Genomic DNA, 23,080 nt, shown 5'->3' on the forward strand with positions numbered 1-23,080 from the left:
CCAGCACTTTGGGAGGCTGAGGCTGGTGGATCATCTAAGGTCAGGAGTTTGAGACCAGCCTGACCAACACGGTGAAACCCTGTCTCTACTAAAAATACAAAAATTAGCCAGACGTGGTGGCAGGTTCCTGTAATCCCAGCTATTCAGGAGGCTGAGGCAGGAGAATCGCTAGAACCCGGGAGGTGGAGGTTGCAGTGAGCCCAGATTGTGCCGTTGCACTCCAGCCTGGGGGACAGAGCAAGACTCCGTCTCAAAAAAAAAAAAAAAAAAAAAAAAAAAAAAAAACGAATTCAGAGGGCATAAAGGAATGAATTGATAGTTATATGTTCCTAACACAATCTTTCTTAAAGGTCACTTTCTTTTTCCAGCTAATCCTTTGATAGAAGAAATTTCAGTTAAATAATTATATGCCATTCAATTAAAAGCATAAATATGCAACCCCGAAGAGCAAACATTTCTCCCACTGTCTAAGTTTTAGGATTTATCCTGAGGAAACCCCAAAAATGAAGACCAATCTTTCTAATCTTCCTTACCATGGGATATGCAGAAGAAAAAGAGTTGACTAAGTATGTCAAATGTCAGGCACAGTGCCTGCAGAGAACAGGTGCTCGATGTTGGTTCACTTGCCCTCTTTCTTTCCACCAGAGTTTTTCTTTAGTTTGGTCCTGTTGGTTTGCTCTTTTCAAAGGGGCAGAGATTATGATATACACCACCTACACAAAGGACTTCTGGGATACGGGCCTGAGTCACCCAAGAAGTTGAGCGCTGTGTATACATCTCTTCTTCCAAGAGAAAGAGAAGGGAAGGCTGAACCAAGACTATTTGGCCAGGAGACATCAGCCAGCATCAGTCATGTGAGTGTAAACCCCTAAAAGCTTGGTCTGAAAGCCCTAGTTGATGCTCATCAAGGATACCATGTACAGTTGTATAGATTGCTCACTATATGAGGGCACCTGATAAAGGGGATGAGGGAGACACTGAGGTCCAGCCTGTGGTCTGCTTACCAAACCCTGCACAGCCACACTGGGCTGCATCCTCCTGAAGGATGGAACATCATTTCTAAGTCCTTTTTTTTTTTTCAAGACACGGTCTCACCATGTTGCCCAGGCTGGAGTGCAGTGGGGCGATCTCGGCTCACTGCAACCTCCGCCTCCCAGGTCCAAGCGATTCTCCTGCCTCAGCCTCCCGAGTAACTGGGATTACAGGCATGTGACACCACTCCCAGCTAATTTTTGTATTTTTTCAGTACAGACGGGGTTTCGCCATGTTGGCCAGGCTGGTCTCGAACTCCTGACCTCAAGTGATCCACCTGCCTCAGCCTCCCAAAGTGCTGGGATTACAGGCATAAGCCACTGTACCCGGCCCCATTTCTAATTCCTACAAAGGTACTGAGTGGGTAGTCTGCCATCCTCTCTTAGGAGGAACCACTGTGTTGTTCTAGCCCATGGGGAAAAGTGAAGACTGACATAGTTGTGATCATCTGCCTGAGGTTTCCTGAAAGTTAGCAAATAATTCTGCAGTGAATAAAGCTGGCTTTGATTTAGAATAGTTAACCGTTAATCATGGCAACACCAGTCTATCAAAGGTGAAAACTGTTTCACTTTGATCCAGCTCTGTAGATCATGCTTTAGAAACTAAGAAAGGAAGCAGGCCCTAAGTGTTTTTTCTTCCTCTTTCCTCTTATGAAATTATACCTAGCAGTTTTACATCAAAGGCTGAACCTTTGAATCTCCCCATCGGCTCTGCATTCTCTAAGATTCACTCTTCTACTTCACCTGGAACCCACACAAATTCCATTCTAAGCCAATCTGTCACCTTGTTCGACATAATCTTCTTTGATGGATTTTTTTCATTTCCTATACATATCATGGTCCCCTTCCTTGGTTTTTCACCTTTAGGAGAGGGATTTGATTGACAAGTCCAAGAGAAAGAAAAGACCCAAGAAAGACAAAACCAAAGGACCCAAAAGGGAGAGAGAAGGAAAGGTCTACAGGGAAGCAGAGGCTGCCATTGGTAAGAGAGTGTGCCTGCAAGTAACAGCCTGGAGAAGACATCTGTTAGGGGTCGGGAGGTAGTATGGATAATTAGCATGGATCCTACCAGACAAACTCTCTGTTTTGAGTCTCCTTGACTACTATAGCTAAGATGGTATTGCAGCCTTACGTCATGTCAGTATCTTAATAGACAGAGATACAGGAAAACGGGGAGTCTAGAGGCCTGTGATCACCAAGAAAGGAAATTATAATAATAACAGCACCTATTTACTGAATAGCTATTCTATTAGGACTCTGTATATGTGATCTCATTAAATCCTCACAACATCTCCATGAAGGAAGTGTTATTATTATATTCATGTAGCAACTGAGGCTGAGCAAGGTTGGGTGACTTACATAATATCAAGCAGATCAGACAGTAAAGTGGTAGACCCAGGGTTTGTCCTTTCCTATGTGACTCCCAACAGACTACTGCCACTGCCTCCAAAAAATAATAACTATATCACATAATCGGAGTATTGGGTAGTGAGAGCATTTGGGAAGGGGACGGATGCCACAAGTGTTGAATGATCTTCCAAGCTACGGTTTCTGTTTTGGTTCCCTATGTTGAACCTAACCAGAAACTTGGATTTCTTTGCTTCTGAAGACTTTCTTTAGCCTAAAACTTACACCCATCCTTTACTGCCCACATGATTCAGAAGACCTTCCAAACAAATCCAGTGCTGCCAGAAAGGACAGCAATGGATATGCTCCTGAGCGAAACCTATTTTTGAGATTTGCTTGTTCATCTCTTGCTGAGTTTACATTTTTGTAGCCCATGACTTGGGTAGCATTAGCGGAATTAGGAAAAGGAAATACTTGTGGTGCCTCCACCAAAGGTGAAGCGAAGGAAGGGTCCTTAGAGTGCGGAAGGCTGAACTCTGCCGGTTACAAAGCTGCAACCTCAAGTCAGACTCTCAAGGCATGACTTCCAGCTGTGTGTACAAGCCTCCCCTCTGGACGGTCCTGCCCCCTCTGTAAGTCAGAGTGAAATAGAACTTTTTTTTTTTTTTTTTTTTGAGATGGAGTCTCACTCTGTCACCCAGGATGGAGTGCAGTAGCACAAACTCGGCTCACTGCAACCTCCGCCTCCCGGGTTCAAGCAATTCTTCTGCCTCAGTCTCCCGAGTAGCTGGGATTATAGGCGCCCGCCACCATGCCCAGCTAATTTTTGTATTTTTAGTAGAGATGGGGTTTCACCATATTGACCAAACTGGTTTCAAACTCCTGACTTCGCTAATTGCCCACATCAGCCTCCCAAAGTCCTAGGATTACAGGTGTGAGCCACGCCAGCTGAAATAGAACTTATTTCATAGCAAGACAGTTGAATGTCAGTTGATCCAAAGAGGATAAGGTAGTTTCTCAAAGGGTGGTGTGTGAACTACTCTTCCCAAAACACTTGGGGTGTTTGTTACAATACAGATTCCCACTGAACCAGATTCTGGGGCTGGGGCCAGGAATCTGCACCCCGGGTGAATCCATTGCATGCTAACTTTTAAAAGTTACTAAAAAGGGGCCAGGCACGGTGGCTCACACCTGTAATCCCATCACTTTGGGAGGCTGAGGTGGGCGGATTGCTTGAGCTCAGGGATTTGAGAGTAGCCTGGGCAACATGGCAAAACCTGTTCCTACAAAAAATACAAAAATTAGCCAGACATGGTGGTATGCCTGCAGTTCCAGCTACTCAGGAAGCCGAGGTGGGAGGATCACAAGCCCAGGCGGTGGAGGCTGCAGTAAGCCATGATCGTGCCACTGCACTCCAGCCTGAGCGACAGAGCAAGACCCTGTCTCAAAAAAAAAAAAAGTTACTAAAAAGGATGTCTAGTGATCACATTAAGTTAACTCAGCTATATCTCTATCCCCAATTGTTCTCCCCCAGGAAAGTCAAAGGACTCAAAGGCTAAAAAAAAATTAGAAAAAAAAACAAGACCCCAAAGGAAAAGGACACAGAAGGAAAGAAATCTGGAGACAGCGGCAGAGCTGAGTGGGCCTAATGTCAACTCTGAGGAAACAGAAGACACCTCAAATAGAAGTTCCTTCGCTTCAGACTCCTTCGTAGAGGACCCTTGGCTTTCTCCCAAATATGATGCCCAGGAGAGCCAAGTTTCTCTAGAAGCAAGATCATCACCCTCCCAGATTGCAACTGTCACTGGCAACATGGAATCTAAAGAAGAGAGAAGCTGTGAGGACCCTTCCAAGGTAGGGTCTGATGTCCTCAGCTTGACAGAGGAAGTTCTGTTCTCACTTGGCGCGACTGCAGAGGTGGGAAAAGCTGCCCCTAATTATATTGCACTTACTAAAACAGCTCGACTACCTAATGGTCTTATTGTTCTACTTTGGTACCTTCTGACCCCAGTAAGAAGCCAGACCTAATCAAAGATGCAGGGGTAGCAAAGACCCTCTGAGGTGATGATGCATTCTGTGAGGCCTGCACATTGCCAGGGCAAGTATCCACCCTGTAAAGAATAGGAAATGAGCACAGCACCCATCTCTGAGAGGTACAGGACTCATGGTTACAGGGAAACATGGATACTGGCTGTCAGAGCCGAGCATATTTCCTTGACTTAGGCTAGGGCTCATCTATTGCTTGCCTCCCAAAGGCTGTGGAAATTCCTGCTTTCCTAATCTGTGTTTCTGCAGTATACAGCTGGAACAGAGAGAAGCAGCTTGTACACATATAGTACACCTTTGTACACAGCTTACAATAGGTGTGTAGTACACCTATTGTACACAGCTTGTACACCTGCTTTTACAAGGTGCTTTTGGGCCGGGCATGGTAGCTCACACCTGTAAGCCCGGCACTGTGGGAAGCCAAGGAGGGTGGATCACAAGGTTAGGAGTTCAAGACCAGCCTGGCCAACATAGTGAAACCCCATCTCTACTAAAAATACAAAAGTTAGCCAGGCTTGGTGTTGAGCACCTGTAATTCCAGCTACTCAGGAGGCTGAGGCAGGAGAATCACTTGAACCCGGGAGGCAGAGGTTGCAGTGAGCCAAGATCACGCCACTGCACTCCAACCTGGGTGACAGAGAGAGACTCCGTCTCAAAAAAAACACAAAGTGTAAGAGTCACTTGGTTCCAGGGTCCTTGATTCTAATGTGGAGGTCTGAAGAGAAAAACTGAGTGTAAGGAAAAATTACCCTTGAAAATTGCTGCAATTAGGCCAGGTGCAGTGGCGCATGCCTGTAATCCCAGCACTTTGAGAGGCCAAGGCAGGAGCATTGCTTGCGATCAGGAGTTTGAGGCTGCAGTGAGCTATGATTATGCCACTTCACTACACTCCAGCCTGAGCAACAGAACAAGACTCAACCTCTAATCAAAAAAAAAGAAAAGAAAAGAAAAAAGAAAATCCCTGCAATTAACTAAAAAAGAATGCCATATAGATACATCATCTGTCAGTAAGACCAAAACAGCCCATTTTTCCTCTGCTGTTGGAATAAATTACTATTTCTTCCACTGAGACTAAGGTACTGAACTTCATTTTGACATCTTATACAAAAAAATTACAAAGTAGCTTTAAACACTACAAATACACACACAGCTAAGCCACTACAGTTAAACTCACACATGTTACATTAACCTTTACAACCACCCTTGTGAGCCAGGTATGATTAGCCCCATTTTACAGATCCAGAAATAGAAACTGGAAAGAGTTAAATGCAGGTTGCCAGAAATTGCACAACCATTGAGTGGTAGAGCCAAGACTTAAGCTTAGGTCCTTTGACTCCAAGTTCAGGACTCTTGTCACCATTTTAAATTATTATCTATTTACTTATTTTATGGCTCATGGACTTCCAAAAAGGATTCCAGGAAGATTTTCCTTTATAGTTCTCAGTCCCTCCCAGTTGCCTGGATCACACAATTCTGCTCTGCACAACAGATGAAAATTTTAACCTATGGGCAAAACTTTTCTGAACCTGCGGGATCATCAGCATTTCTTAGATTTATTGTCAATCCATAGCACTATGCTGCCTCTGCAAAGGCTAAAAAGCAAGGAGGTTTTTCTCTGAGTTGGATACACAGAGTTCCTGGAAGGCTTGCCTCTCAAGGTTCCCTTCATAGGCATATTTCTGAGGAAGAGGCACTAGGGAGAAAAAGAAAGCTATGACAACCTTCATATAAACTGAAAGAACAACCTTCCATTGGAAAAGTGAGTTTCTATGGGATTAAATGTGAGTCTGACCCATCTAAACCTAAAATTTCCCCCTGGTAAAATAGCTTTCTTTTTTTTTTTTTTTTTTTTTTTTTTTAGAGGGAGTTTCACTCTTGTTGCCCAGGCTGGAGTGCAATGGCGCAATCTCAGCTCACTGCAACCTCCACCTCCCGGGTTCAAGCAATGTTCCTGCCTCAGCCTCCCGAGCAGCTGGCATTACAGCCACACGCCACCACACCTGGCTAATTTTGTATTTTTAGTAGAGATAGGGTTTCTCCATGTTGATCAGGCTGGTCTCGAACTCCCTACCTCAGGTGATCTCCCCACCTCAGCCTCCCAAAGTGTTGGGATTACAGGTGTGAGCCAATGTGACCGGCCAGTAAAATGACTTCTATCTAGAACCTGTGGTTCCTAGCTCTAGCTTCATGTTAGAATCACTCAAGAAACTTTTTAACAACTGAGGCTTTCCACCTAGAGATTCTCATTGGTCTGGGTAGAGTCTTGGCCTCAAGTAGTTTTGTTTTCATATATATATATAAATATAATTTTTTTTGACAGTCTTGCTGTGTCGCCCAGGTTGCAGTGCAGTGGTGAGATCTCAACTCACTGCAACCTCTGTCTCCTGGGTTCGAGCAATTTTCCTGCCTCAGCCTCCCGAGTAGCTGGGATTACAGGCCTGCGCCACCACGCCCGGCTAATTTTTGTAGTTTTAGCAGAGATGGGGTTTCACCCGTTGGCCACGCTGGCCTGGAACTCCTGACCCCAGGTGATCCACCCACCTCAGCCTCCCAAAGTGTTGGGATTATAGGCATGAGCCACCATGCCCGGCCCCTTGTTTTTATATTTTTGAGACAGAGTCTTGCTTTGCCACCCAGGAGTGCAGTAGCATGATCATAGGTCACTTGCTACCTTGAACCTCTGGGCCCAAGCAATCCTCCCACCTCAGCCTCCCGAAATGCGGGGGTTACAGGCGTGAACTACTGCACCCAGCCACAAGTAATTTTTGAAAGCTCCTTGGGTGATTCTAAAGTGCAGCCAGGGATGAGAACTCTAGAACCTGCCGTGTACTGGACATTATGTTGGCACTTTGATTATTTCAGCTAATCCTGGCAACAGACCATGAGGAAGACAATATTGAGAAGTTTAAGTTGTGATCCCTAAATCCCAAAGCAAGTAAGAGGGAGCGTTGAATCCAGGTCAGTCGGACCCGAAAGTCCAAGCTGGTGGCGGCTAAGTCTATGCAGCTGTGGGCAGAGTGTGGCGTCTGTTTTGTGATTCCATCTTTGATTAGAGACAACACTATCTTGGGTGGAGAAGGGCTCACTGCTGAGACAGACCCATCTGTTTATTGCACTGAGAATACTCTGGTTTCTTAGGCCCTCCTCACTAAGAGGGAGCAGGAGAAGGCTTCCTGGGACAGGCTTCGAGCAGAAAGAGCCGAGATGAGGCGGCTGGAGGTGGAGAAGAAGAGAAGGGAGCAGGAAGAGCAAAGGCAGCTCCAGCAGGAGCAGCTGGAGAGAGCCAAAAAGATGGAGGAGGAGCTGGAGCTGGAGCAGCAGAGACGGGCAGAAGAGATCCAGTAGGTTGGGCAAGCCAAAGAGACTACAGCCATGTTAGGAAGCAGGAGAAAAAGGCAGTGGTTGACCTCCCCTAGGGGCAATGTTTGGTTCTGAGACTCATGCCCTGAAGTTAAAAGAGCGTATGTCATTTTTCTCTATCCTCAGTTTTCCTAGGAACAACACTGACCAGAGATAAGCTGCAGCGTCTCAACCATGTGCACTGATTGATACACTCTGCTGAATGTCACTCTCTTTCAAGTTTACAACCCCATGTGAGGGTTACTCACGTTGATGACCCTGAGATCTTCTTGAGAAGGCTCTGAGATTCAGTCCAGCAAACATTTGTCAAGCCCCTGCACTTTGTTGTCTGCAACGTGCTAGGCCCTTTCACAGGCCTCAGCTGCAATTTAATCTTCACAACCCTGTGAGGCAGGAGTTTCAAAATCATAAGCATGAAAAATGAACTTAAGACCCCTGCCCCAGAGCATAGAGCTGTGTACTGAAACTTCTAGGCTTCCGGTTTCAAGCCCACTGGGCTCTTTGCTCTTCAATCCTGGCCTCCCTTGGAAAACTGAGTCTCCTGGGAATAGGGTGCTCCCTGTGGCATGTGGGCTGCAGAGTCTCCCCCATGGGCACTGTCTGTTGGCTTATCTCACAAGGATGCCTCAGTGTTTTCTGCCATTTCCCTGACCATCTTGTGTTTTCTCAGCTTGAGGAAACAGAGACTCCAAGAAGAACAGCAGCGGCAGGAGGAGGAGGAGAGAAAGCAGCAACTCCGGTTGAAAGCAGCCCAGGAGAGAGCCCGGCAACAGCAAGAGGAGTTTCGGAGGAAACTGCGAGAACTACAGAGAAAAAAGCAGCAGGAGGAAGCCGAGAGGGCTGGTGAGGGGGTTCTTGAGCTCTTTGCCTCTCTCTTCTATTTGGGGCAGAAACATTTTTATCCAACTGTGAGTGTTCATTTATTCCTATCCTAGGCGTTAGTGTGTTAAGCACTCATTTATATAATATATAAACTATTTTTTTCAAAGTGATTATATATGACTATAGTGTGTTAATATAGATCTAAATAAGAAAGTAATGACTTGCTTGTGGAAATGACTCCAGAGTCCTGCTCTCAATCCAACAATCTCCTGAACTGGGATCCTGCCCTTCCCTTTGCCCTTTCGGCATTGCTCAGGAGCTACCTAAATTGGAGACACAGTCCTACTCCTTGCTTCCTTCCGGAGCAGGTGGAAACAGCCACAAACATCTGGATAGCTTCAGGGCAGACTTTCAGGTGCTGATATGTGGAATCTCGCCAGCCTCTTTTTAAAAATTGTTTGTTTGTTTGTTTGTTTGTTTGAGTTGGAGCCTAGCACTGTCGCCTGGGCTGGAGTGCAATGGCGTGATCTCAGCAACCTCTGCCTCCCGGGTTCAAGCAATTCTCCTGCCTCAGCCTCCTGAGTAACTGGGATTACAGGCACCCACCACCATGAACGGATAATTTTTTGTATTTTTAGTAGAGCTGGAGTTTCACTCTGTTGGCCAGGCTGGTCTCGAATTCCTGACCTCATGATCTGCCCACCTCGGCCTCCCAAAGTGCTGGGATTACAGGCTTGAGCCACTGTGTCCGGCCAGGAAGCACCAAGTTTCTCTAGACCCTGATCTGACACTCCTCTCTAACCCAGCTTCATACCACCACATAAACACACCGGGCTCTGGAAAAATTCTTCCCCAAGGCTTTGTATTAACTGCATAGTGTACTACACGTAGTAGGTGCTTAATAAAGGACTCAAATTAGTAAATTAATGCCTAAGGTACTCACCAGAGAGGATGTGGCAGCCTGCTAGCAGGTAAACTGCAAAATTTCTCACGGGGAGTCCTTCAGAATCACAGATTTGAGAATTGGATCAGAAAATTGTTTTCCCCAAAACTGATCCCTGCTGAGCCCACCCCCTTTTCTATTCTGCAGAGGCAGAGAAGCAAAGGCAAAAGGAATTGGAAATGCAGTTAGCAGAAGAACAAAAACACCTGATGGAAATGGCTGAAGAGGAACGACTGGAGTACCAGCGGCGAAAACAGGAAGTAGAAGAGAAGGCTCAGCTGGAGGCAGAGGAGAGGAGGCAAAAGGAAGAGGAAGCAGCAAGACTGGCTCTGGAAGAAGCCACGAAACAAGCCCAGAAACAAGCCAGGTACTGGACATTTGGGCAACAGTTGCCATAAGGGGATGGTCCAAGGGCTTCACTGTCCAGTGCTTAGTGCTAGCCTTGCAATGCCGTTAGACAAGAAAAGTCCCCCGATGCCAATTATGGTTTGGAAGACTGAAAGGCATAGAGGGATTCTTTTGCTGCAAATGTCAAGGATTCCTCCATGGCTTAAAGAAGTCGTAATGAATCTATAAGGGAGTTTAGAGATATCTACCTCAATCCTCTATAGATGAAAAAAGCAAGTCCCAAAGAGGGAAAGGATCTTGATCATGGACAAACGTGACTTAGGGACAATGCCAGGACCAGATCTAAGACCTCCTGATTTCAAACCCACTGCCTTCCTTGATATCTACTGAGTGCCTGTTATGTGCCAAACACTGTCCTAGACACTAGGAATTCTGGAGTAAGCAAGACAGAGAAGGTCTGTCTTCCCATCGCATTTACATTCTAGGGGTGGGAGTGGGGACAGACTCTAAACAAATATTTTTTAAAGCCAACAATAAATGCTATACAGAAAAAAATTTAAATATGTGACAGGACGCCAGGCACAGTGGCTCACACATGTTAATTCCAGCACTTTGGGAGACGAAGATGAGAGAATTGCTTGAGCTCAGGAGTTCAAGACTAGCCTAGGCAACTAAGTGAAACCTCCATCCCTACAAAAAATCAAAAAATTAGCCTGGTGTGGTGGTGAGTGCCTGTGGTCCCAGTTACATGGGAGGCTGAGGCAGGAGGATCGCTTGAGCCTGGGAGGTTAAGGCTGCAGTGAGCCAAGATCAAGTCACGGCACTCCAGCCTGGGTGACACAGCAAGATTCTCTCTTTAAAAAAAAAAAAAGGCGGGGGGTGCCAGGTGCGGTGGCTCATGCCTGTAATCCTAGCACTTTGGGAGGCTGAGGCAAGTGGATCACCTGAGGTCAGGAGTTCGAGACCAGCCTGGTTAACATGGTGAAACCTCATCTCTACTAAAAATACAAAAAGTAGCTGGGCGTGGTGGCGGGTGCCTGTCATCCCAGCTACTCGGGAGGCTGAGGCAGGAGAATTGCTTGAAACTGGGAGGTAGAGGTTGCAGTGAGCCGAGATTGTGCCATTGCACTCCAGCCTGGGCAACAAGAGCAAGGCTCTGTCTCAAAAAAAAAAAGAAAAAAAAAGGATGTGATAGGATTGCAAGTGGCTTATTTTAATTGGTTAGCCAGGGCAAGACCTCTCAGAAGAGGTGTCATATATGGTGAAACTTGAATAACAAAGAGCCCCCTAAACATCTGGGAGAAAAATATTCCAGCAAGTAAACAGTAAATACAAAGGTCTGAAAAAAGAAATGAGATTGGCATGTTGGAAGAATAAAAGACAGTATGGATGGAATGAAGTGGATGAAGGGCAAACAATACTTCCAGATGAAGTTAGGGATGTGGGCCAAGACCAGATCTAACATGAGGGCCTTGTTAGGAGAAAAAGCACAGAATCCAAGTCATCCGGGGCCAGGGGAATTTTCTCCCTTTATTCTCCTACAATAGTGATTATCATTGCATCTTTCTGATAATAAAAACTGAGGTATGTATTTCAATTGACTCTTCAAAAAGCTAGGTCCTCTATAGTTGCTACATCATGAACTTCCCTTCCTTAGTGAAAGCAACTAATACTCATCCCTCTTTAGAACCACCAAAGTTGAAGGGTAAAGAGGCACAACCCAGAAAACCGTGATTCCAAAGTTAACTGTAAATACTTTTCCCCTTGATATTTGTCCACAACTTAAGCTGAATCTAAGATGATAAATACTCTTTAGGGGACCAAAAAGAGAAGGCAGCCAGTGCAACTCAATTTCAAGGTTGTCTACTAACCTTGAGTTCTTCCTTCTCTGGACTTTCCTCAGCTGTTACGTGAATTACAAAATGGATCATTAGGAAAGCCATGACTCCATTTCAAAATTATGTATTCCATGTACCATAGAAGCAGAATTAGATTCCTAAATATTGAGACCACAGGCAAACTATTGGGAGTTCCAACTTTTCACGAGAAGAAAACTGACAGTCATCCAAGGGAAAGCTGGGCAATTTATAAGGCTAGTCCAAGTAGCTGAAAGCAGAGAACCAAATAACTAAAGGAATGAGGGGAAGAGCCTCACTCTACCAAGACTCAGGAGAATTTGATACTAACTGGCTTTATTTCATCTTCACTGTGACACTGGCCCTGGTACTTTAACTTCTCTGGCCCATTTCCTCACCCCACCCCACTTTTTTTTGAGACAGAGTCTCACTCTGTTGCCCAGGCTGGAGTACAGTGGCACAATCTCTACCTCCACCTCCCAGATTCAAGAGATTTGTGCCTCAGCCTCCCAAGTAACTGGGAGTACAAGCATGTGCCACCATACCAGCTAGTTTTTGTATTTTTTATTTATTTTTTCAAATCTTCAAAATAGTCTTTATTCTACATTTTTAGCATAAAATTCCACAAGTTAACTGCACCACAGTGTAGAGAGAGACATACAATGCTGAATGTCCAGAACAGTCAATGGTACAGTCAGACATCACATGTACAGAACTCACAATTTAGATGAAATGAAATTACAAGACAAAATAAAATCTAATTTCAGAAAATAAAAATCAAAACATTAAGGATCCCTGAAATATTCTTAAGCCTAATGAGATTTCACTGGACTCAAGTCATTTTGTAGTGAGGCATTCACAGTATGACCTTATTAACCCAGTCTAGGAATTTTGGGGAGCCAAATGAGTGGCTGAATCAGACACTCTGACAAAAAAAAATGGTAACCAATTTTTGATCTGAAAACTCCTCTTAATTTGGCTCTGAACACATCAATCAGGCTTTTGAAATGCATCCTCCTCCTTGCCCCTCTTTTTTTTTTTTTTTTTTGAGATGGAGTCTCCCTCTGTCACCAGGCTGGAGTGCAGTGGCGCGATCTCGGTTCACTGCACCCTCTGCCTCCCAGGTCCAAGCGATTCTCCTGCCTCAGCTTCCTGAGTAGCTGGAATTACAGGCACCTGCCACCACGCCCGGCTAATTTTTGTATTTTTAGTAGAGATGGGGTTTCACCATGTTGGCCAGGATGGTCTCGATCTCTTGACCTCGTGATCCGCCCACCTCAGCCTCCCAAAGCGCTGAGATTACAGGCGTGAACCACCGCGCCCAGCTGCCCCTCATATTTTAAACCAACTGTTGTTCACAGTACAGTTTGCACGATATCTTTGTTCAAACATAGCTGTTTTTCTGGCACCAAAACAAATTTGGGTTAGGTTCGTGTATGCAGAGACAACCTATGAGGAGGGTCCAAAAGGCACCCTCCACTTTTACCTGAGGAAATACGAAAGCAGAAGTAATGGGATCTGTGCTTGGGGCACAGAGTGGGTTTCAGAGGATCCTCGTGAAAGACTAGTTAAAAGATGACAAGTGGGGAGAAGTGTGAGGAAAGAAGGAAATTACTCTGACTGACTTTCTGTCCTGCACCATTGATTCAATGGAGACTGGTGGGAGGAAACAGAAGACTAGGGTTGGAGATGGGATGGGTGGGGCAAGGGATGGAAAGGAAAAGGTAGACAACTAATGCGTTCCATTTATAACAAGTAATATAAATCAAAGACAATGGAGATTAAAGGCCAATCAGAATACTTTCATAACTTTTTTTTTTTTTTGAGACGGAGTTTCGCTCTTGTTGCCCAGGCTGGAGTGCAATGGTGCAATCTCGGCTCACCGCAACCTCTGCCTCCCAGGTTCAAGCAATTCTCTTGCCTCAGCCTCCTGAGTAGCTGGGATTGATTACAGGCACGTGCCACCATGCCTGGCTAATTTTGTATTTTTGGTAGAGACGGGTTTTCTCCATGTTGGTCAGGCTTGTCTCGAACTCCTAACCTCAGGTAATCCGCCTGCCTCAGCTTCGCAAAGTGCTGGGATTACAGGCGTGAGCCACTGCGCCTGGCCCTAATTTGGCAACTTTAATTCTTAGAAAGATCAAAGTTCCCTCCAAACCTAATTTGATGTTTTATTACTAACAGCAAAGACCAGTATGGTACAATATTACTCCAGAGAAGTTAAAGGAAGATCCTTAGGGCAGCTTCACGCACATTCATTTTATGAATGGATACCTCCCCTCCCTCAAAATGCTTTAGGGAGGTACTGCTGCCATTACATGGTTCCTTATTAAATTTGGAAAGTGCTTGAAAGTTTGGGCATCAGAAAGACATTCCAACATGTGTCTAAACTGCAACTTCAGGTTAATATGACTACAGCAGTTACATTGTGAGAAGTGTTGAAGTAATGTGATGTCTTTCCCAGCACAAAGGTTGCCTTGGTTCCTCACCAGATGGTGTAGCCACCATCTGAATCACCCATGAAGAAGTTCCCCTTCCACTGAGTTACAAGGACGTTGGCTCCCTGCATGACTGCAGGCTGAGCAGTATTGGGAGGGCATCCAGGAGGTGGAGGAGGAATGTTGCCAGCAGTAGCCCCAGCTCCAAATCTGAAACCTGCATCATACCCTCCTTCCACCAGCACTGTGGAGTCAGGTGGATAGATGGGACCAAGTGGATAATAAGCCATGGGGATTGTGGAACCTAAAGACCCAACAGCCACAGACTGGGCCATGGGAAGATACAGAGAGGCTCCAGAAAATGTGGCCAATGTGGTGGGGACTGTGGCAGCCCCTGGGTGCACAAAGCTTGGACGAGAGAGGTCTGAGTAGGCAGGTGAAGCATTAGTATAGGGTGGAGCCTGTAAAAGATGCAAGGTCTGAGGGTATACTGGACTCCCAGGAGGCTGCACAGGATAGGTTGGCTGTGTCAGATATTGACCTTTGCTGTTCGTGGTGACTGCGGGTCCGGTTCGTCTCGGCATTGGGGACAGTTATCTTTTCCGTCCTCTTCCTGTTTGGAGCCACTTCGCATCACGTGACAGTCCATCCATCTAGCGTCACCCAACGCCTGAGTGGTGCTGCCACCGCAGTTTTTGTATTTTTAGTAGAGACGGGGTTTCACCATGTTGCTCAGGCTCATCTCAAACACCTGGCCTATCTGCTCGTCTCTACCTCCCAAAGTGCTGGGATTACAGGCATGAGCCAGTGCACCTAGCCTGTTTCCTCATCTCTTAAATGAGGGAGTCCTTTCTAGCAGTATAAGAACTGAATTATGCCTTCCCTTTTACTTTTCCAATAGGAGGCTCATGGTACTCCAAACCTTGTGTGTAAATTTACTAAATGAAGAGTATGATCTTCCACTAAAATCCAAGATCAACAGCCCAAAGTTATTTGAATCTCAAGTTATCCTGCTGGCTTATGAGGACAATTTCTAGGGTGCTTAATCATTACTGGAATTGGGGGTGGGGTTGTCTCCTTAGGCAAAAAGCTGCCTTGAAGAAACATCTTCATTTCCATCAAGAACTCCATAAGGAAGCCAGTGGTCTGCAGTGGACACATAACATTTCCAGACCATGGGTTTACTCTTATTTCCAGTTCCTACAAATACCCAGGCCTTAAGGCTAGAAGAAAACTAAAAAGTAAGTTGGGAGGTGGTGACAGAAAAGGAGAAATTTCCCTTTATAATAAAGTTCCGCCGGGCGCGGTGGCTCAAGCCTGTAATCCCAGCACTTTGGGAGGCTGAGACGGGCGGATCACGAGGTCAGGAGATCGAGACCATCCTGGCTAACACTGTGAAACCCCATCTCTACTAAAAAAAATACAAAAAAACTAGCCGGGCGAGATGGCGGGCGCCTGTAGTCCCAGCTACTCGGGAGGCTGAGGCAGGAGAATGGCGTGAACCTAGGGAGGCGGAGCTTGCAGTGAGCTGAGATCCGGCCACTGCACTCCAGCCTGGGCGACACAGCGAGACTCCGTCTCAAAAAAAATAAATAAATTAAAAAAATAAAGTTCCAGGGGCCAGGCATGGTGGCTCATCCATGTAATCCCAGCACTTTGAGAGGCTAAGGCGGGAGGCTTGCTTGAGGCCAGGAGTTCGAGACCATCCTAGGCAACATAGTGGAAACCCCATCTTTATAAAAAATGTTTAAATTAGCCAGGCATGGTGGGGTGTGCCTATAATCCCAGCTGCTCAGGAGGCTGAAGCAGAAGGATTGCTTGAGCCTAGGAGTTCCAGGCTGCACCGAGTACAGTGCCACTGTACTGCAGCCTGGGTGACAGAGTGGGACCCTGTCTCTTAAGAAAAAAAAAAAGTTCCATTCTGAGCCCAGTTACTTCCATTTCATCTGGTTAACCTCAACCCACACCTAAGATATTCTCTACTCTGGAAACTCCATTTCCATCACCCCTCCACAACTCACACACTTTGTTCAGACCAATTGAACTCTTCATGCACCTAAATCCTTTATGTTCTCCAGAACCACATAAATCCAGAAGCCTTGGAGCCTAAAACTGCCCATAATTTCAGCCTGAAACACTAACGTGGTCTTAGGATAGTCAAAGTATTTCATTTCAGTCAATGTATCTGAAAGAGTTGTAGATAAATGAAAATTTTGTAATACAAATAATTTTGAGTTAGCTCAGAGAAACTAATTTATATATTCAAATATATATATTAAGAATTTTATACCTCTCTATAAAGCAAAACCACAGTCATTTCACCCTAAGAATCTAAAACTTAATGTCTATTTAGAACAAGGTATATTTGCAATCACTTGATAAATGTTCATTTCAGCAAAATGAGCTGTTTTGTGAGGCCATTCTCACATCCTCAAAGTACAGATTCTAGCGCTGCACTGCTGAGTAACACAGCACCAGCCGCATGTAGCTATTTAAACTTGTTAAAACATTCTTCAATCACAACACCCCCATTTCAAGTGCTCAGGTCATGTGTGGTTACCAGCTACAGTACTGGAAAGCACAGATGTAGAATATTTCCATGACAGGACGTTCTATTCGGCAGCATTATTCTAGAGCTCTGAACATTAATAAATCTTGAGTTTTAGCCCCTGTGCCCTGAAGAATTAACCACTCACAAAATTTCCCCAGTTGAAAAATTACACTGACTCTACCAGGATGTCTTTTTTTTTTTTTTTTTTTTTTTTTTTTAAAGACAGGGTCTCGCTCTGTCACCCAAGCTAGAGTGCAGCGGCACAATCACAGCTCACTGCAGCCTTGACCTCCTGGGCTCAGACGATCCTCCCACCTCAGCCTCCCAAATTACACTGACTCTACCAGGATGTCTTTTTTTTTTTTTTTTTTTTAAAGACAGGGTCTCGCTCTGTCACCCAAGCTAGAGTGCAGCGGCACAATCACAGCTCACTGCAGCCTTGACCTCCTGGGCTCAGACGATCCTCCCACCTCAGCCTCCCAAGTAGCTGGGACTACAGGCACGCATCACCGCACTTGCCTAATTTGTGTATTTTTAGTATAGACGGGGTTTCGTCATGTTGCTCAGGCTGGTCTCAAACTCCTGGTCTCGAGTGATCTGCCTGCCTCAGCCTTCCAAAGTGCTGGGGTTACAGGCACGAGTCGCTGTGCCTGGCCCAGGCTGAGACCTGATTAGATATTTAACATCTCTCTTTTAATATTTAATAAAATACCCCTTTAACAAAATGGATGAAGAAAGCTATTTTTAACATACAAGTTACATAAAAGGATGTTATTTAAATCCAGAGCATATGAACCTGAATTTTTTCACAAATTTCCTTTGGCCCTACTCTGTAGTTCACTGTCCACAGATGAAAAGCTTAATATTTGCAAGTAATCCCCTCCAATTCCTCATTAATGTTTGTAAGGTATTTGCTTTCTACAGAAATTACACCTTTACAACTCAAAAATCCAACCTATTTGTATTCTGTATTGCTGTTGCTGGACTTGCTTAGATTTGATCCTTATTTTAACTCCTTGTTTTATGTAAAAATTAAATAGAAATAAAAGTTAAACTAGATAATATCAGTCATACTGAACTTAAATATGTCATCTAAACGTTTTCTCAAGCTTGTGGACCCTATCTGAACATTCATTCAATCAATTCATTTAATACTACTTAATCAGATAAGAAAGGAGCATCTCAAATAATTCAACCCACAACAGAACAAATACTTAAGGAAAACATCCTTGTGGGGGAAAATTACCATTGCTGACTTTATTTTCTCCCTTCTTTTACAGATTAGGATGTTGCAGTCAAGCACCAGATAAGAGTGGCTTCACTAAACGTTATCCAAGGTCCCTTCAGAAATCCGATAATCTGTTAAAATTTTTGTTGTGAAATGCCTATTTTATCAGCACTGCTAATCAGATAAGCACAAATTTAAGTTAACCATAGCAGAGTGCAACACATTTAGAATCCAAAAAACTAAAAACAAAAAAATTACGGCCGGGCGCGGTGGCTCAAGCCTGTAATCCCAGCACTTTGGGAGGCCGAGACGGGCGGATCACGAGGTCAGGAGATCAAGACCATCCTGGCTAACATGGTGAAACCCCGTCTCTACTAAAAATACAAAAAACTAGCCGGGCGCCGTGGCGGGCGCCTGTAGTCCCAGCTACTCGGGAGGCTGAGGCAGGAGAATGGCGTGAACCCGGGAGGCGGAGCTTGCAGTGAGCTGAGATCCGGCCACTGCACTCCAGCCTGGGCGGCAGAGCGAGACTCCGTCTCAAAAAAAAAAAAAAAAAAAAAAAAAAAAATTACTTCCCCAGTAGCTAAGTCCCACCACCTAAATCCTGAGAGCCTTCAGACATTTAGAGACACAAACAAAATTAAGATACGAAACTACAGATTCAAATAGTTCAAATACCCAATCAGATCTGTTATTCAGTCTTGACAGAAATATGCAGCTCATGAGGATTTTCTTAAAATGGGCCTAGTTCCTAATCACTGTTTAATGAATATAATCATAAATATCAGGTGACAATCTAAAAGCTCTAACTTACACCATACAAATAATTTTTCAGTTAGGGTCAAACATAAGAATTAGAAGATCAAGCCAATCAATTTCTTTCTCAAAAGGTTCGACCTGAGTAGGTGTGTAAGCTGTAATAGTTTACAAAATGCATTCAAAGTGGGTTTTATTTGATCTTCTCAACTAGTTAGATGACACTCTATTTGAGATAACATGAAACTGGACTGTATGTATGCACACATGCAGTAAATTCTGTGACTCAGCATTAAAAGGAAAAGTTAAGCACTCTAATAGGAACAAACTAATCTGATATTTTAATTTTACACAAAGTTTAAATATTTAAGATATAAATAAATATGGCTGGGCCAGGCCCGGTGTCTCACGCCTGTAATCCCAGCACTTTGGGAGGCCGACGCGGGCAGATCACAGGGTTAAGCGATCGAGATCATCCTGGCCAACATGGTGAACCCCATCTCTACTAAAAATACAAAAATTAGCCGGGCGTAGTGGCACGCGCCTGTAGTCCCAGCTACTCAGGAGGCTGAGGCAGAAGAATCACTTGAACCCGGGAGGTAGAGGTTGCAGTGAGCCAAGATAACACCACTGTACTCCAGCCTGGGTGACAGAAAGAGACCCCATCTCAAAAAAAAAAAAAAAGATATAAAGAAATAAAAGGAAAACATAAAATATACCAAACCTTACCATTTTGTACACTGTTAAAGGAAGAATTGAGATTATCGATAAAAATCAATTAAGCAATTTTGGCATGCCCATTTATTCAACATGATTAGGTAACTGCATCATATATATGCACCATACAGGAATATCAAGTTTTCAAAAAAACAGAACACTGAATATTAAAAAGGTATTGTGGCCTTAATTAAATCCTTGATTCAGAAGGCACTTCAGGAACTTTCAGTGCTTCAAAGTCATTAACATCATAACTGTACAGTAATGAAGAAAAAATTTGTACCATGTGCAATTTCCAGTATTTATGCAAGAAAACCTTATTTTAGGCATTTTCTTTTTTATTTCTATACAATTAAAATAAAATAAGCATTAGTACGATTTTTACAAATATTGTTTATTTTAATGAAGCTGGTACAGACAATGTCCATTTAAAACCCATATCCCAGGCCAAAAAGTACAAATAAAATCAAAAAGAGCAGTGTTCTGTTGTATTCATTTCTGCATGTATAGCTTTATTAATTGCTAATGAAAATTAGAACTTTTCTGGGATCTTCTGACAAGATTTTTAAAAAATCTTAAAATGCCTTTTCTTCAGTGAAGCCATCTTTGGAGTCAGTCATTACTCTCACCTTATCTGTCATCTTGACTTCAACCTGATATTCCTCTTCTTTTGGTCCAGACCCTCAAATTTTAAAAGTAGCTTCAAGTTAAGGAAAGGTCATTTTTCCACAGTTCAGTTCTCTGAGAAACTTCCATCTCCCACTGAAAGTCACAGTCCAGGAGTGAAGCAATCACATGCTAGAACATCAGGGCCAATTGGAAAGTCATTATGAACACTTGCATTGGTCGATCTTATTTATCACCACAAGCCTGAAAATGCAATGTCCTGAAAAAGGTGGCCTCTCTGTGCACACGTAATTTTTAAAAAGGAGAGGGTAATATGAAGGGGACTGAGGCTTGATCACCAAAAATCAGCACAATGAAAACAAACAATAATGAATAATGAGCACTAGAATTCAAATTACCAGATGTTTCAAAGAGATGGGGTGCCAGTTTTCAATTCCGTTTTGAACACCACATTACAAAAGAACTATTTTTAAAAATAAAAAAGGATTGAGGGAAAAGAAAAAAAATAAAAAGAATATCTAAACTGTTGAATGACCCCCCGTTTGTTCCTGATAAACTTCAATCACATCTTCTTCCTCCATTCCCAGCTGTAAGAGGAAAGAAAAATGTTAGTAGAATATAAAAGCAGTTTTTAAATTGACTACAATTATGTGGCCACTAATTTAAAAGTGCAAAGAGATCCAAGTGTGACCCATACTTACACTCCTCTAATATTAAGAATCCTGTTTTCTTTAATCTAAAGAACATAGAGGTGTCTTTCCTTCTGTCTGTTGAGTCATTCATCTTACTTTCCTGAGTCAATTTTACTTCCCAGTTTATTCGCTATATAAAACTGAAGTGTTTTTGACAGCTATGTTAAATAACTTTTAAATCTAATGAAACATGTACTTAATAGTTTAAATGATAGTTTAATAATAGGATATATTCTAATTTGTTTTTTGTTTTTGTTTGTTTTTTGTTTGTTTTTGTTTTGAGACAGGGTCTCATTATATTGCCCAGGCTGGAGGACAGTGGCACAATCTTAGTTCACTGCAACCTCAGCCTCCTGGGCTCAACCTCAGCTCACTGCAACCTCAGCATCCTGGGCTCAACCAATCCTCCCACCTCAGCCTCCTGAGTAGCTGGCACTACAAGTGTGTGCCACCATACCCGGCTACTTTTTCTATTTTTAGTAGAGATGGGATTTCGCCATGTTGCCCAGGCTGGTCTCAACTCCTGACCTGCAGTGATCCAGCCTGCCTCGGCCTCCCAAAGTGCTAGGATTGCAGGCGTGGGCCACTGTGACCAAAAAGTTTTTAATTTTATAGGTAACATTTTTGTGCAGAATTTTAAATATGAAAATTAAGTATGTTAAGAAATCTAAACATAACACATGCGAATTTAGGATTTTAAAGTGATCAGAATGGCTCTAGTAGTGCTAAGCTATCTTGGTTGTAGAACATATATGAATATTTAAGTAATTATTAAAGATGCTCTTAGGCCGGGCGCAGTGGGTCACGCCTGTAATCTCAGCACTTTGGAGGCTGAGGGGCCGGGACCGGGGCCGGGGCCAGGCGGGGGGGAGGGGGGGGCGCGGGGCGCACAGATCACCTGAGGTCAGGAGTTTGAGACGAGCCTGACCAACATGGTGAAACCCCATCTCTACTAAAAATACAAAATTAGCCAGGCATAGTGGCGCATGCCTGTAATCCCAGCTACTCAGGAGGCTGAGGCAGGAGAATCACTTGAACCCAGGAGGCAGAGGCTGCGGTAAGCCAAGATTGCGCCATTGTGCTCCAGCCTGGGCAACAAAAGCAAAACTCCATCTCAAAAAAAAAAAAAAAAGATGCTTTTAAAACAATTTTAATTGCCCATATAGCATGGTAAACACTGCAAGGGATAAAATTCCAAATGTTATTAGAAACCTTCAAAACAGGAAGACAGCAGGAGTCCTTGAGCTATAAAGAATATAAAGCTACAAACTTCAAGAAGTACATTAATTGAGACAAGTGAACAACAGCACAGAAGCGTCACTCCCTAAAATACCTACTCTCTCCCACTGCCCCAACATTCCTCTGAAAAGATAATCTCTTAATTACAAGGAATGTGTAAGGCATGTGTCAGTAAAATGTATTGGATATCAACTGTACAGTCCCAGAGATTACGACAAGTTAGGTCAAGGAAAGTAAAAGATGAGTTTGGAACTTCTTACTGTGCCAGAAAGTAAGGAAGAAGGAAGTGTTCAAGAAGGTGGTGAATACTAAACCTAAGGGGAAAATTTCATGAGAAAGGGGATATTTGCATAGTTTCAAAGTGTGTCCCCTCAAATTACTTAATTGTAACAGGAAAAACAGTTAACTACAAAGTTTAAAAAAAAAAAAAAAGACAACACTTAAACTAAGTGATCAAAGCCTGGGCACACAGGGAGACTCCATCTCTATAAAAAATTTAAAAGTGAGCAGAGCATGGTGGCACATGCCTATAATCCCAGCTATTCAGGAGGCTGATAGTGATAGTTAGGATTGCTTGAGCCCAGGAGTTTGTGGCTGCAGTGAGCTATGACTACATTCTAGTAGTTATACTAGAAAAACATACTTTTTTTTTTTTTTTTTGAGACAGAGGACTCCTCGCTCTGTTTCCAGGCTCATCTGGAACTCTTGGGCTCACTCAAGTGATCCTCCCACTTCAGCCTCCCAAGTAGCTAGAACTATAGGCATGCACCACCAATCCCAGCTATCAAATGCTACACAATGTTATTTTATTTTATTTTATTTTTATTTATTTATTTTTGAGACAGGTTCTCCCTCTGTCACCTAGGCTGGAGCACAGTGACATGACCAGGGCTCACTGCAGCCTCAACCTCCTGAGATCAAGTGATCCTTCCACCTCAGCCCTCCTAGTAGCTGGGACTACAAGCATGTACCACTAAGCCTAGTTAATTTTTTTTCTTTTTTGAGACAGAGTCTCACTCTGTTGCCCAGACTGGAGTGCAGTGGCATGATCTCGGCTCACTGCAACCTCTGCCCCCCGG

The 23,080-nt window shown here is 43.8% G+C and overlaps 2 protein-coding genes and 1 pseudogene across 4 annotated transcripts in view; 1 reads left to right on the forward strand and 2 right to left on the reverse strand.

Annotated features, from left to right (window-relative positions):
• KIAA2012 (KIAA2012 ortholog) overlaps positions 1–18,200 on the forward strand; it is a 139,643-nt gene extending 121,443 nt beyond the window's left edge. For both annotated transcript variants that reach the window (XM_030916551.1, XM_030916552.1), the window contains exons 17-24: positions 689–854; positions 1,899–2,013; positions 3,913–4,232; positions 7,563–7,765; positions 8,455–8,627; positions 9,697–9,916; positions 15,274–15,432; positions 18,023–18,200. In XM_030916551.1, coding sequence (XP_030772411.1) covers positions 689–854; positions 1,899–2,013; positions 3,913–4,232; positions 7,563–7,765; positions 8,455–8,627; positions 9,697–9,916; positions 15,274–15,412 — 1,336 coding nt within the window. In that variant the 3' untranslated portion in view covers positions 15,413–15,432; positions 18,023–18,200. The remainder of the gene's footprint in view (positions 1–688; positions 855–1,898; positions 2,014–3,912; positions 4,233–7,562; positions 7,766–8,454; positions 8,628–9,696; positions 9,917–15,273; positions 15,433–18,022) is intronic.
• LOC115893139 lies at positions 13,866–15,436 on the reverse strand (annotated as a pseudogene). The gene has a single exon (XR_004053080.1). The product of XR_004053080.1 is annotated as a DAZ-associated protein 2 pseudogene (transcript).
• Positions 18,201–19,816: 1,616 nt separating the features above from the next.
• SUMO1 (small ubiquitin like modifier 1) overlaps positions 19,817–23,080 on the reverse strand; it is a 33,811-nt gene continuing 30,547 nt past the window's right edge. The window contains exon 5 of the mRNA XM_010386896.2: positions 19,817–20,657. Coding sequence (XP_010385198.1) covers positions 20,589–20,657 — 69 coding nt within the window. The 3' untranslated portion in view covers positions 19,817–20,588. The remainder of the gene's footprint in view (positions 20,658–23,080) is intronic.

Source organism: Rhinopithecus roxellana, chromosome 14 (assembly GCF_007565055.1).
Source record: "Rhinopithecus roxellana isolate Shanxi Qingling chromosome 14, ASM756505v1, whole genome shotgun sequence".
NCBI classification, from domain to species: Eukaryota; Metazoa; Chordata; class Mammalia; order Primates; family Cercopithecidae; genus Rhinopithecus; species Rhinopithecus roxellana.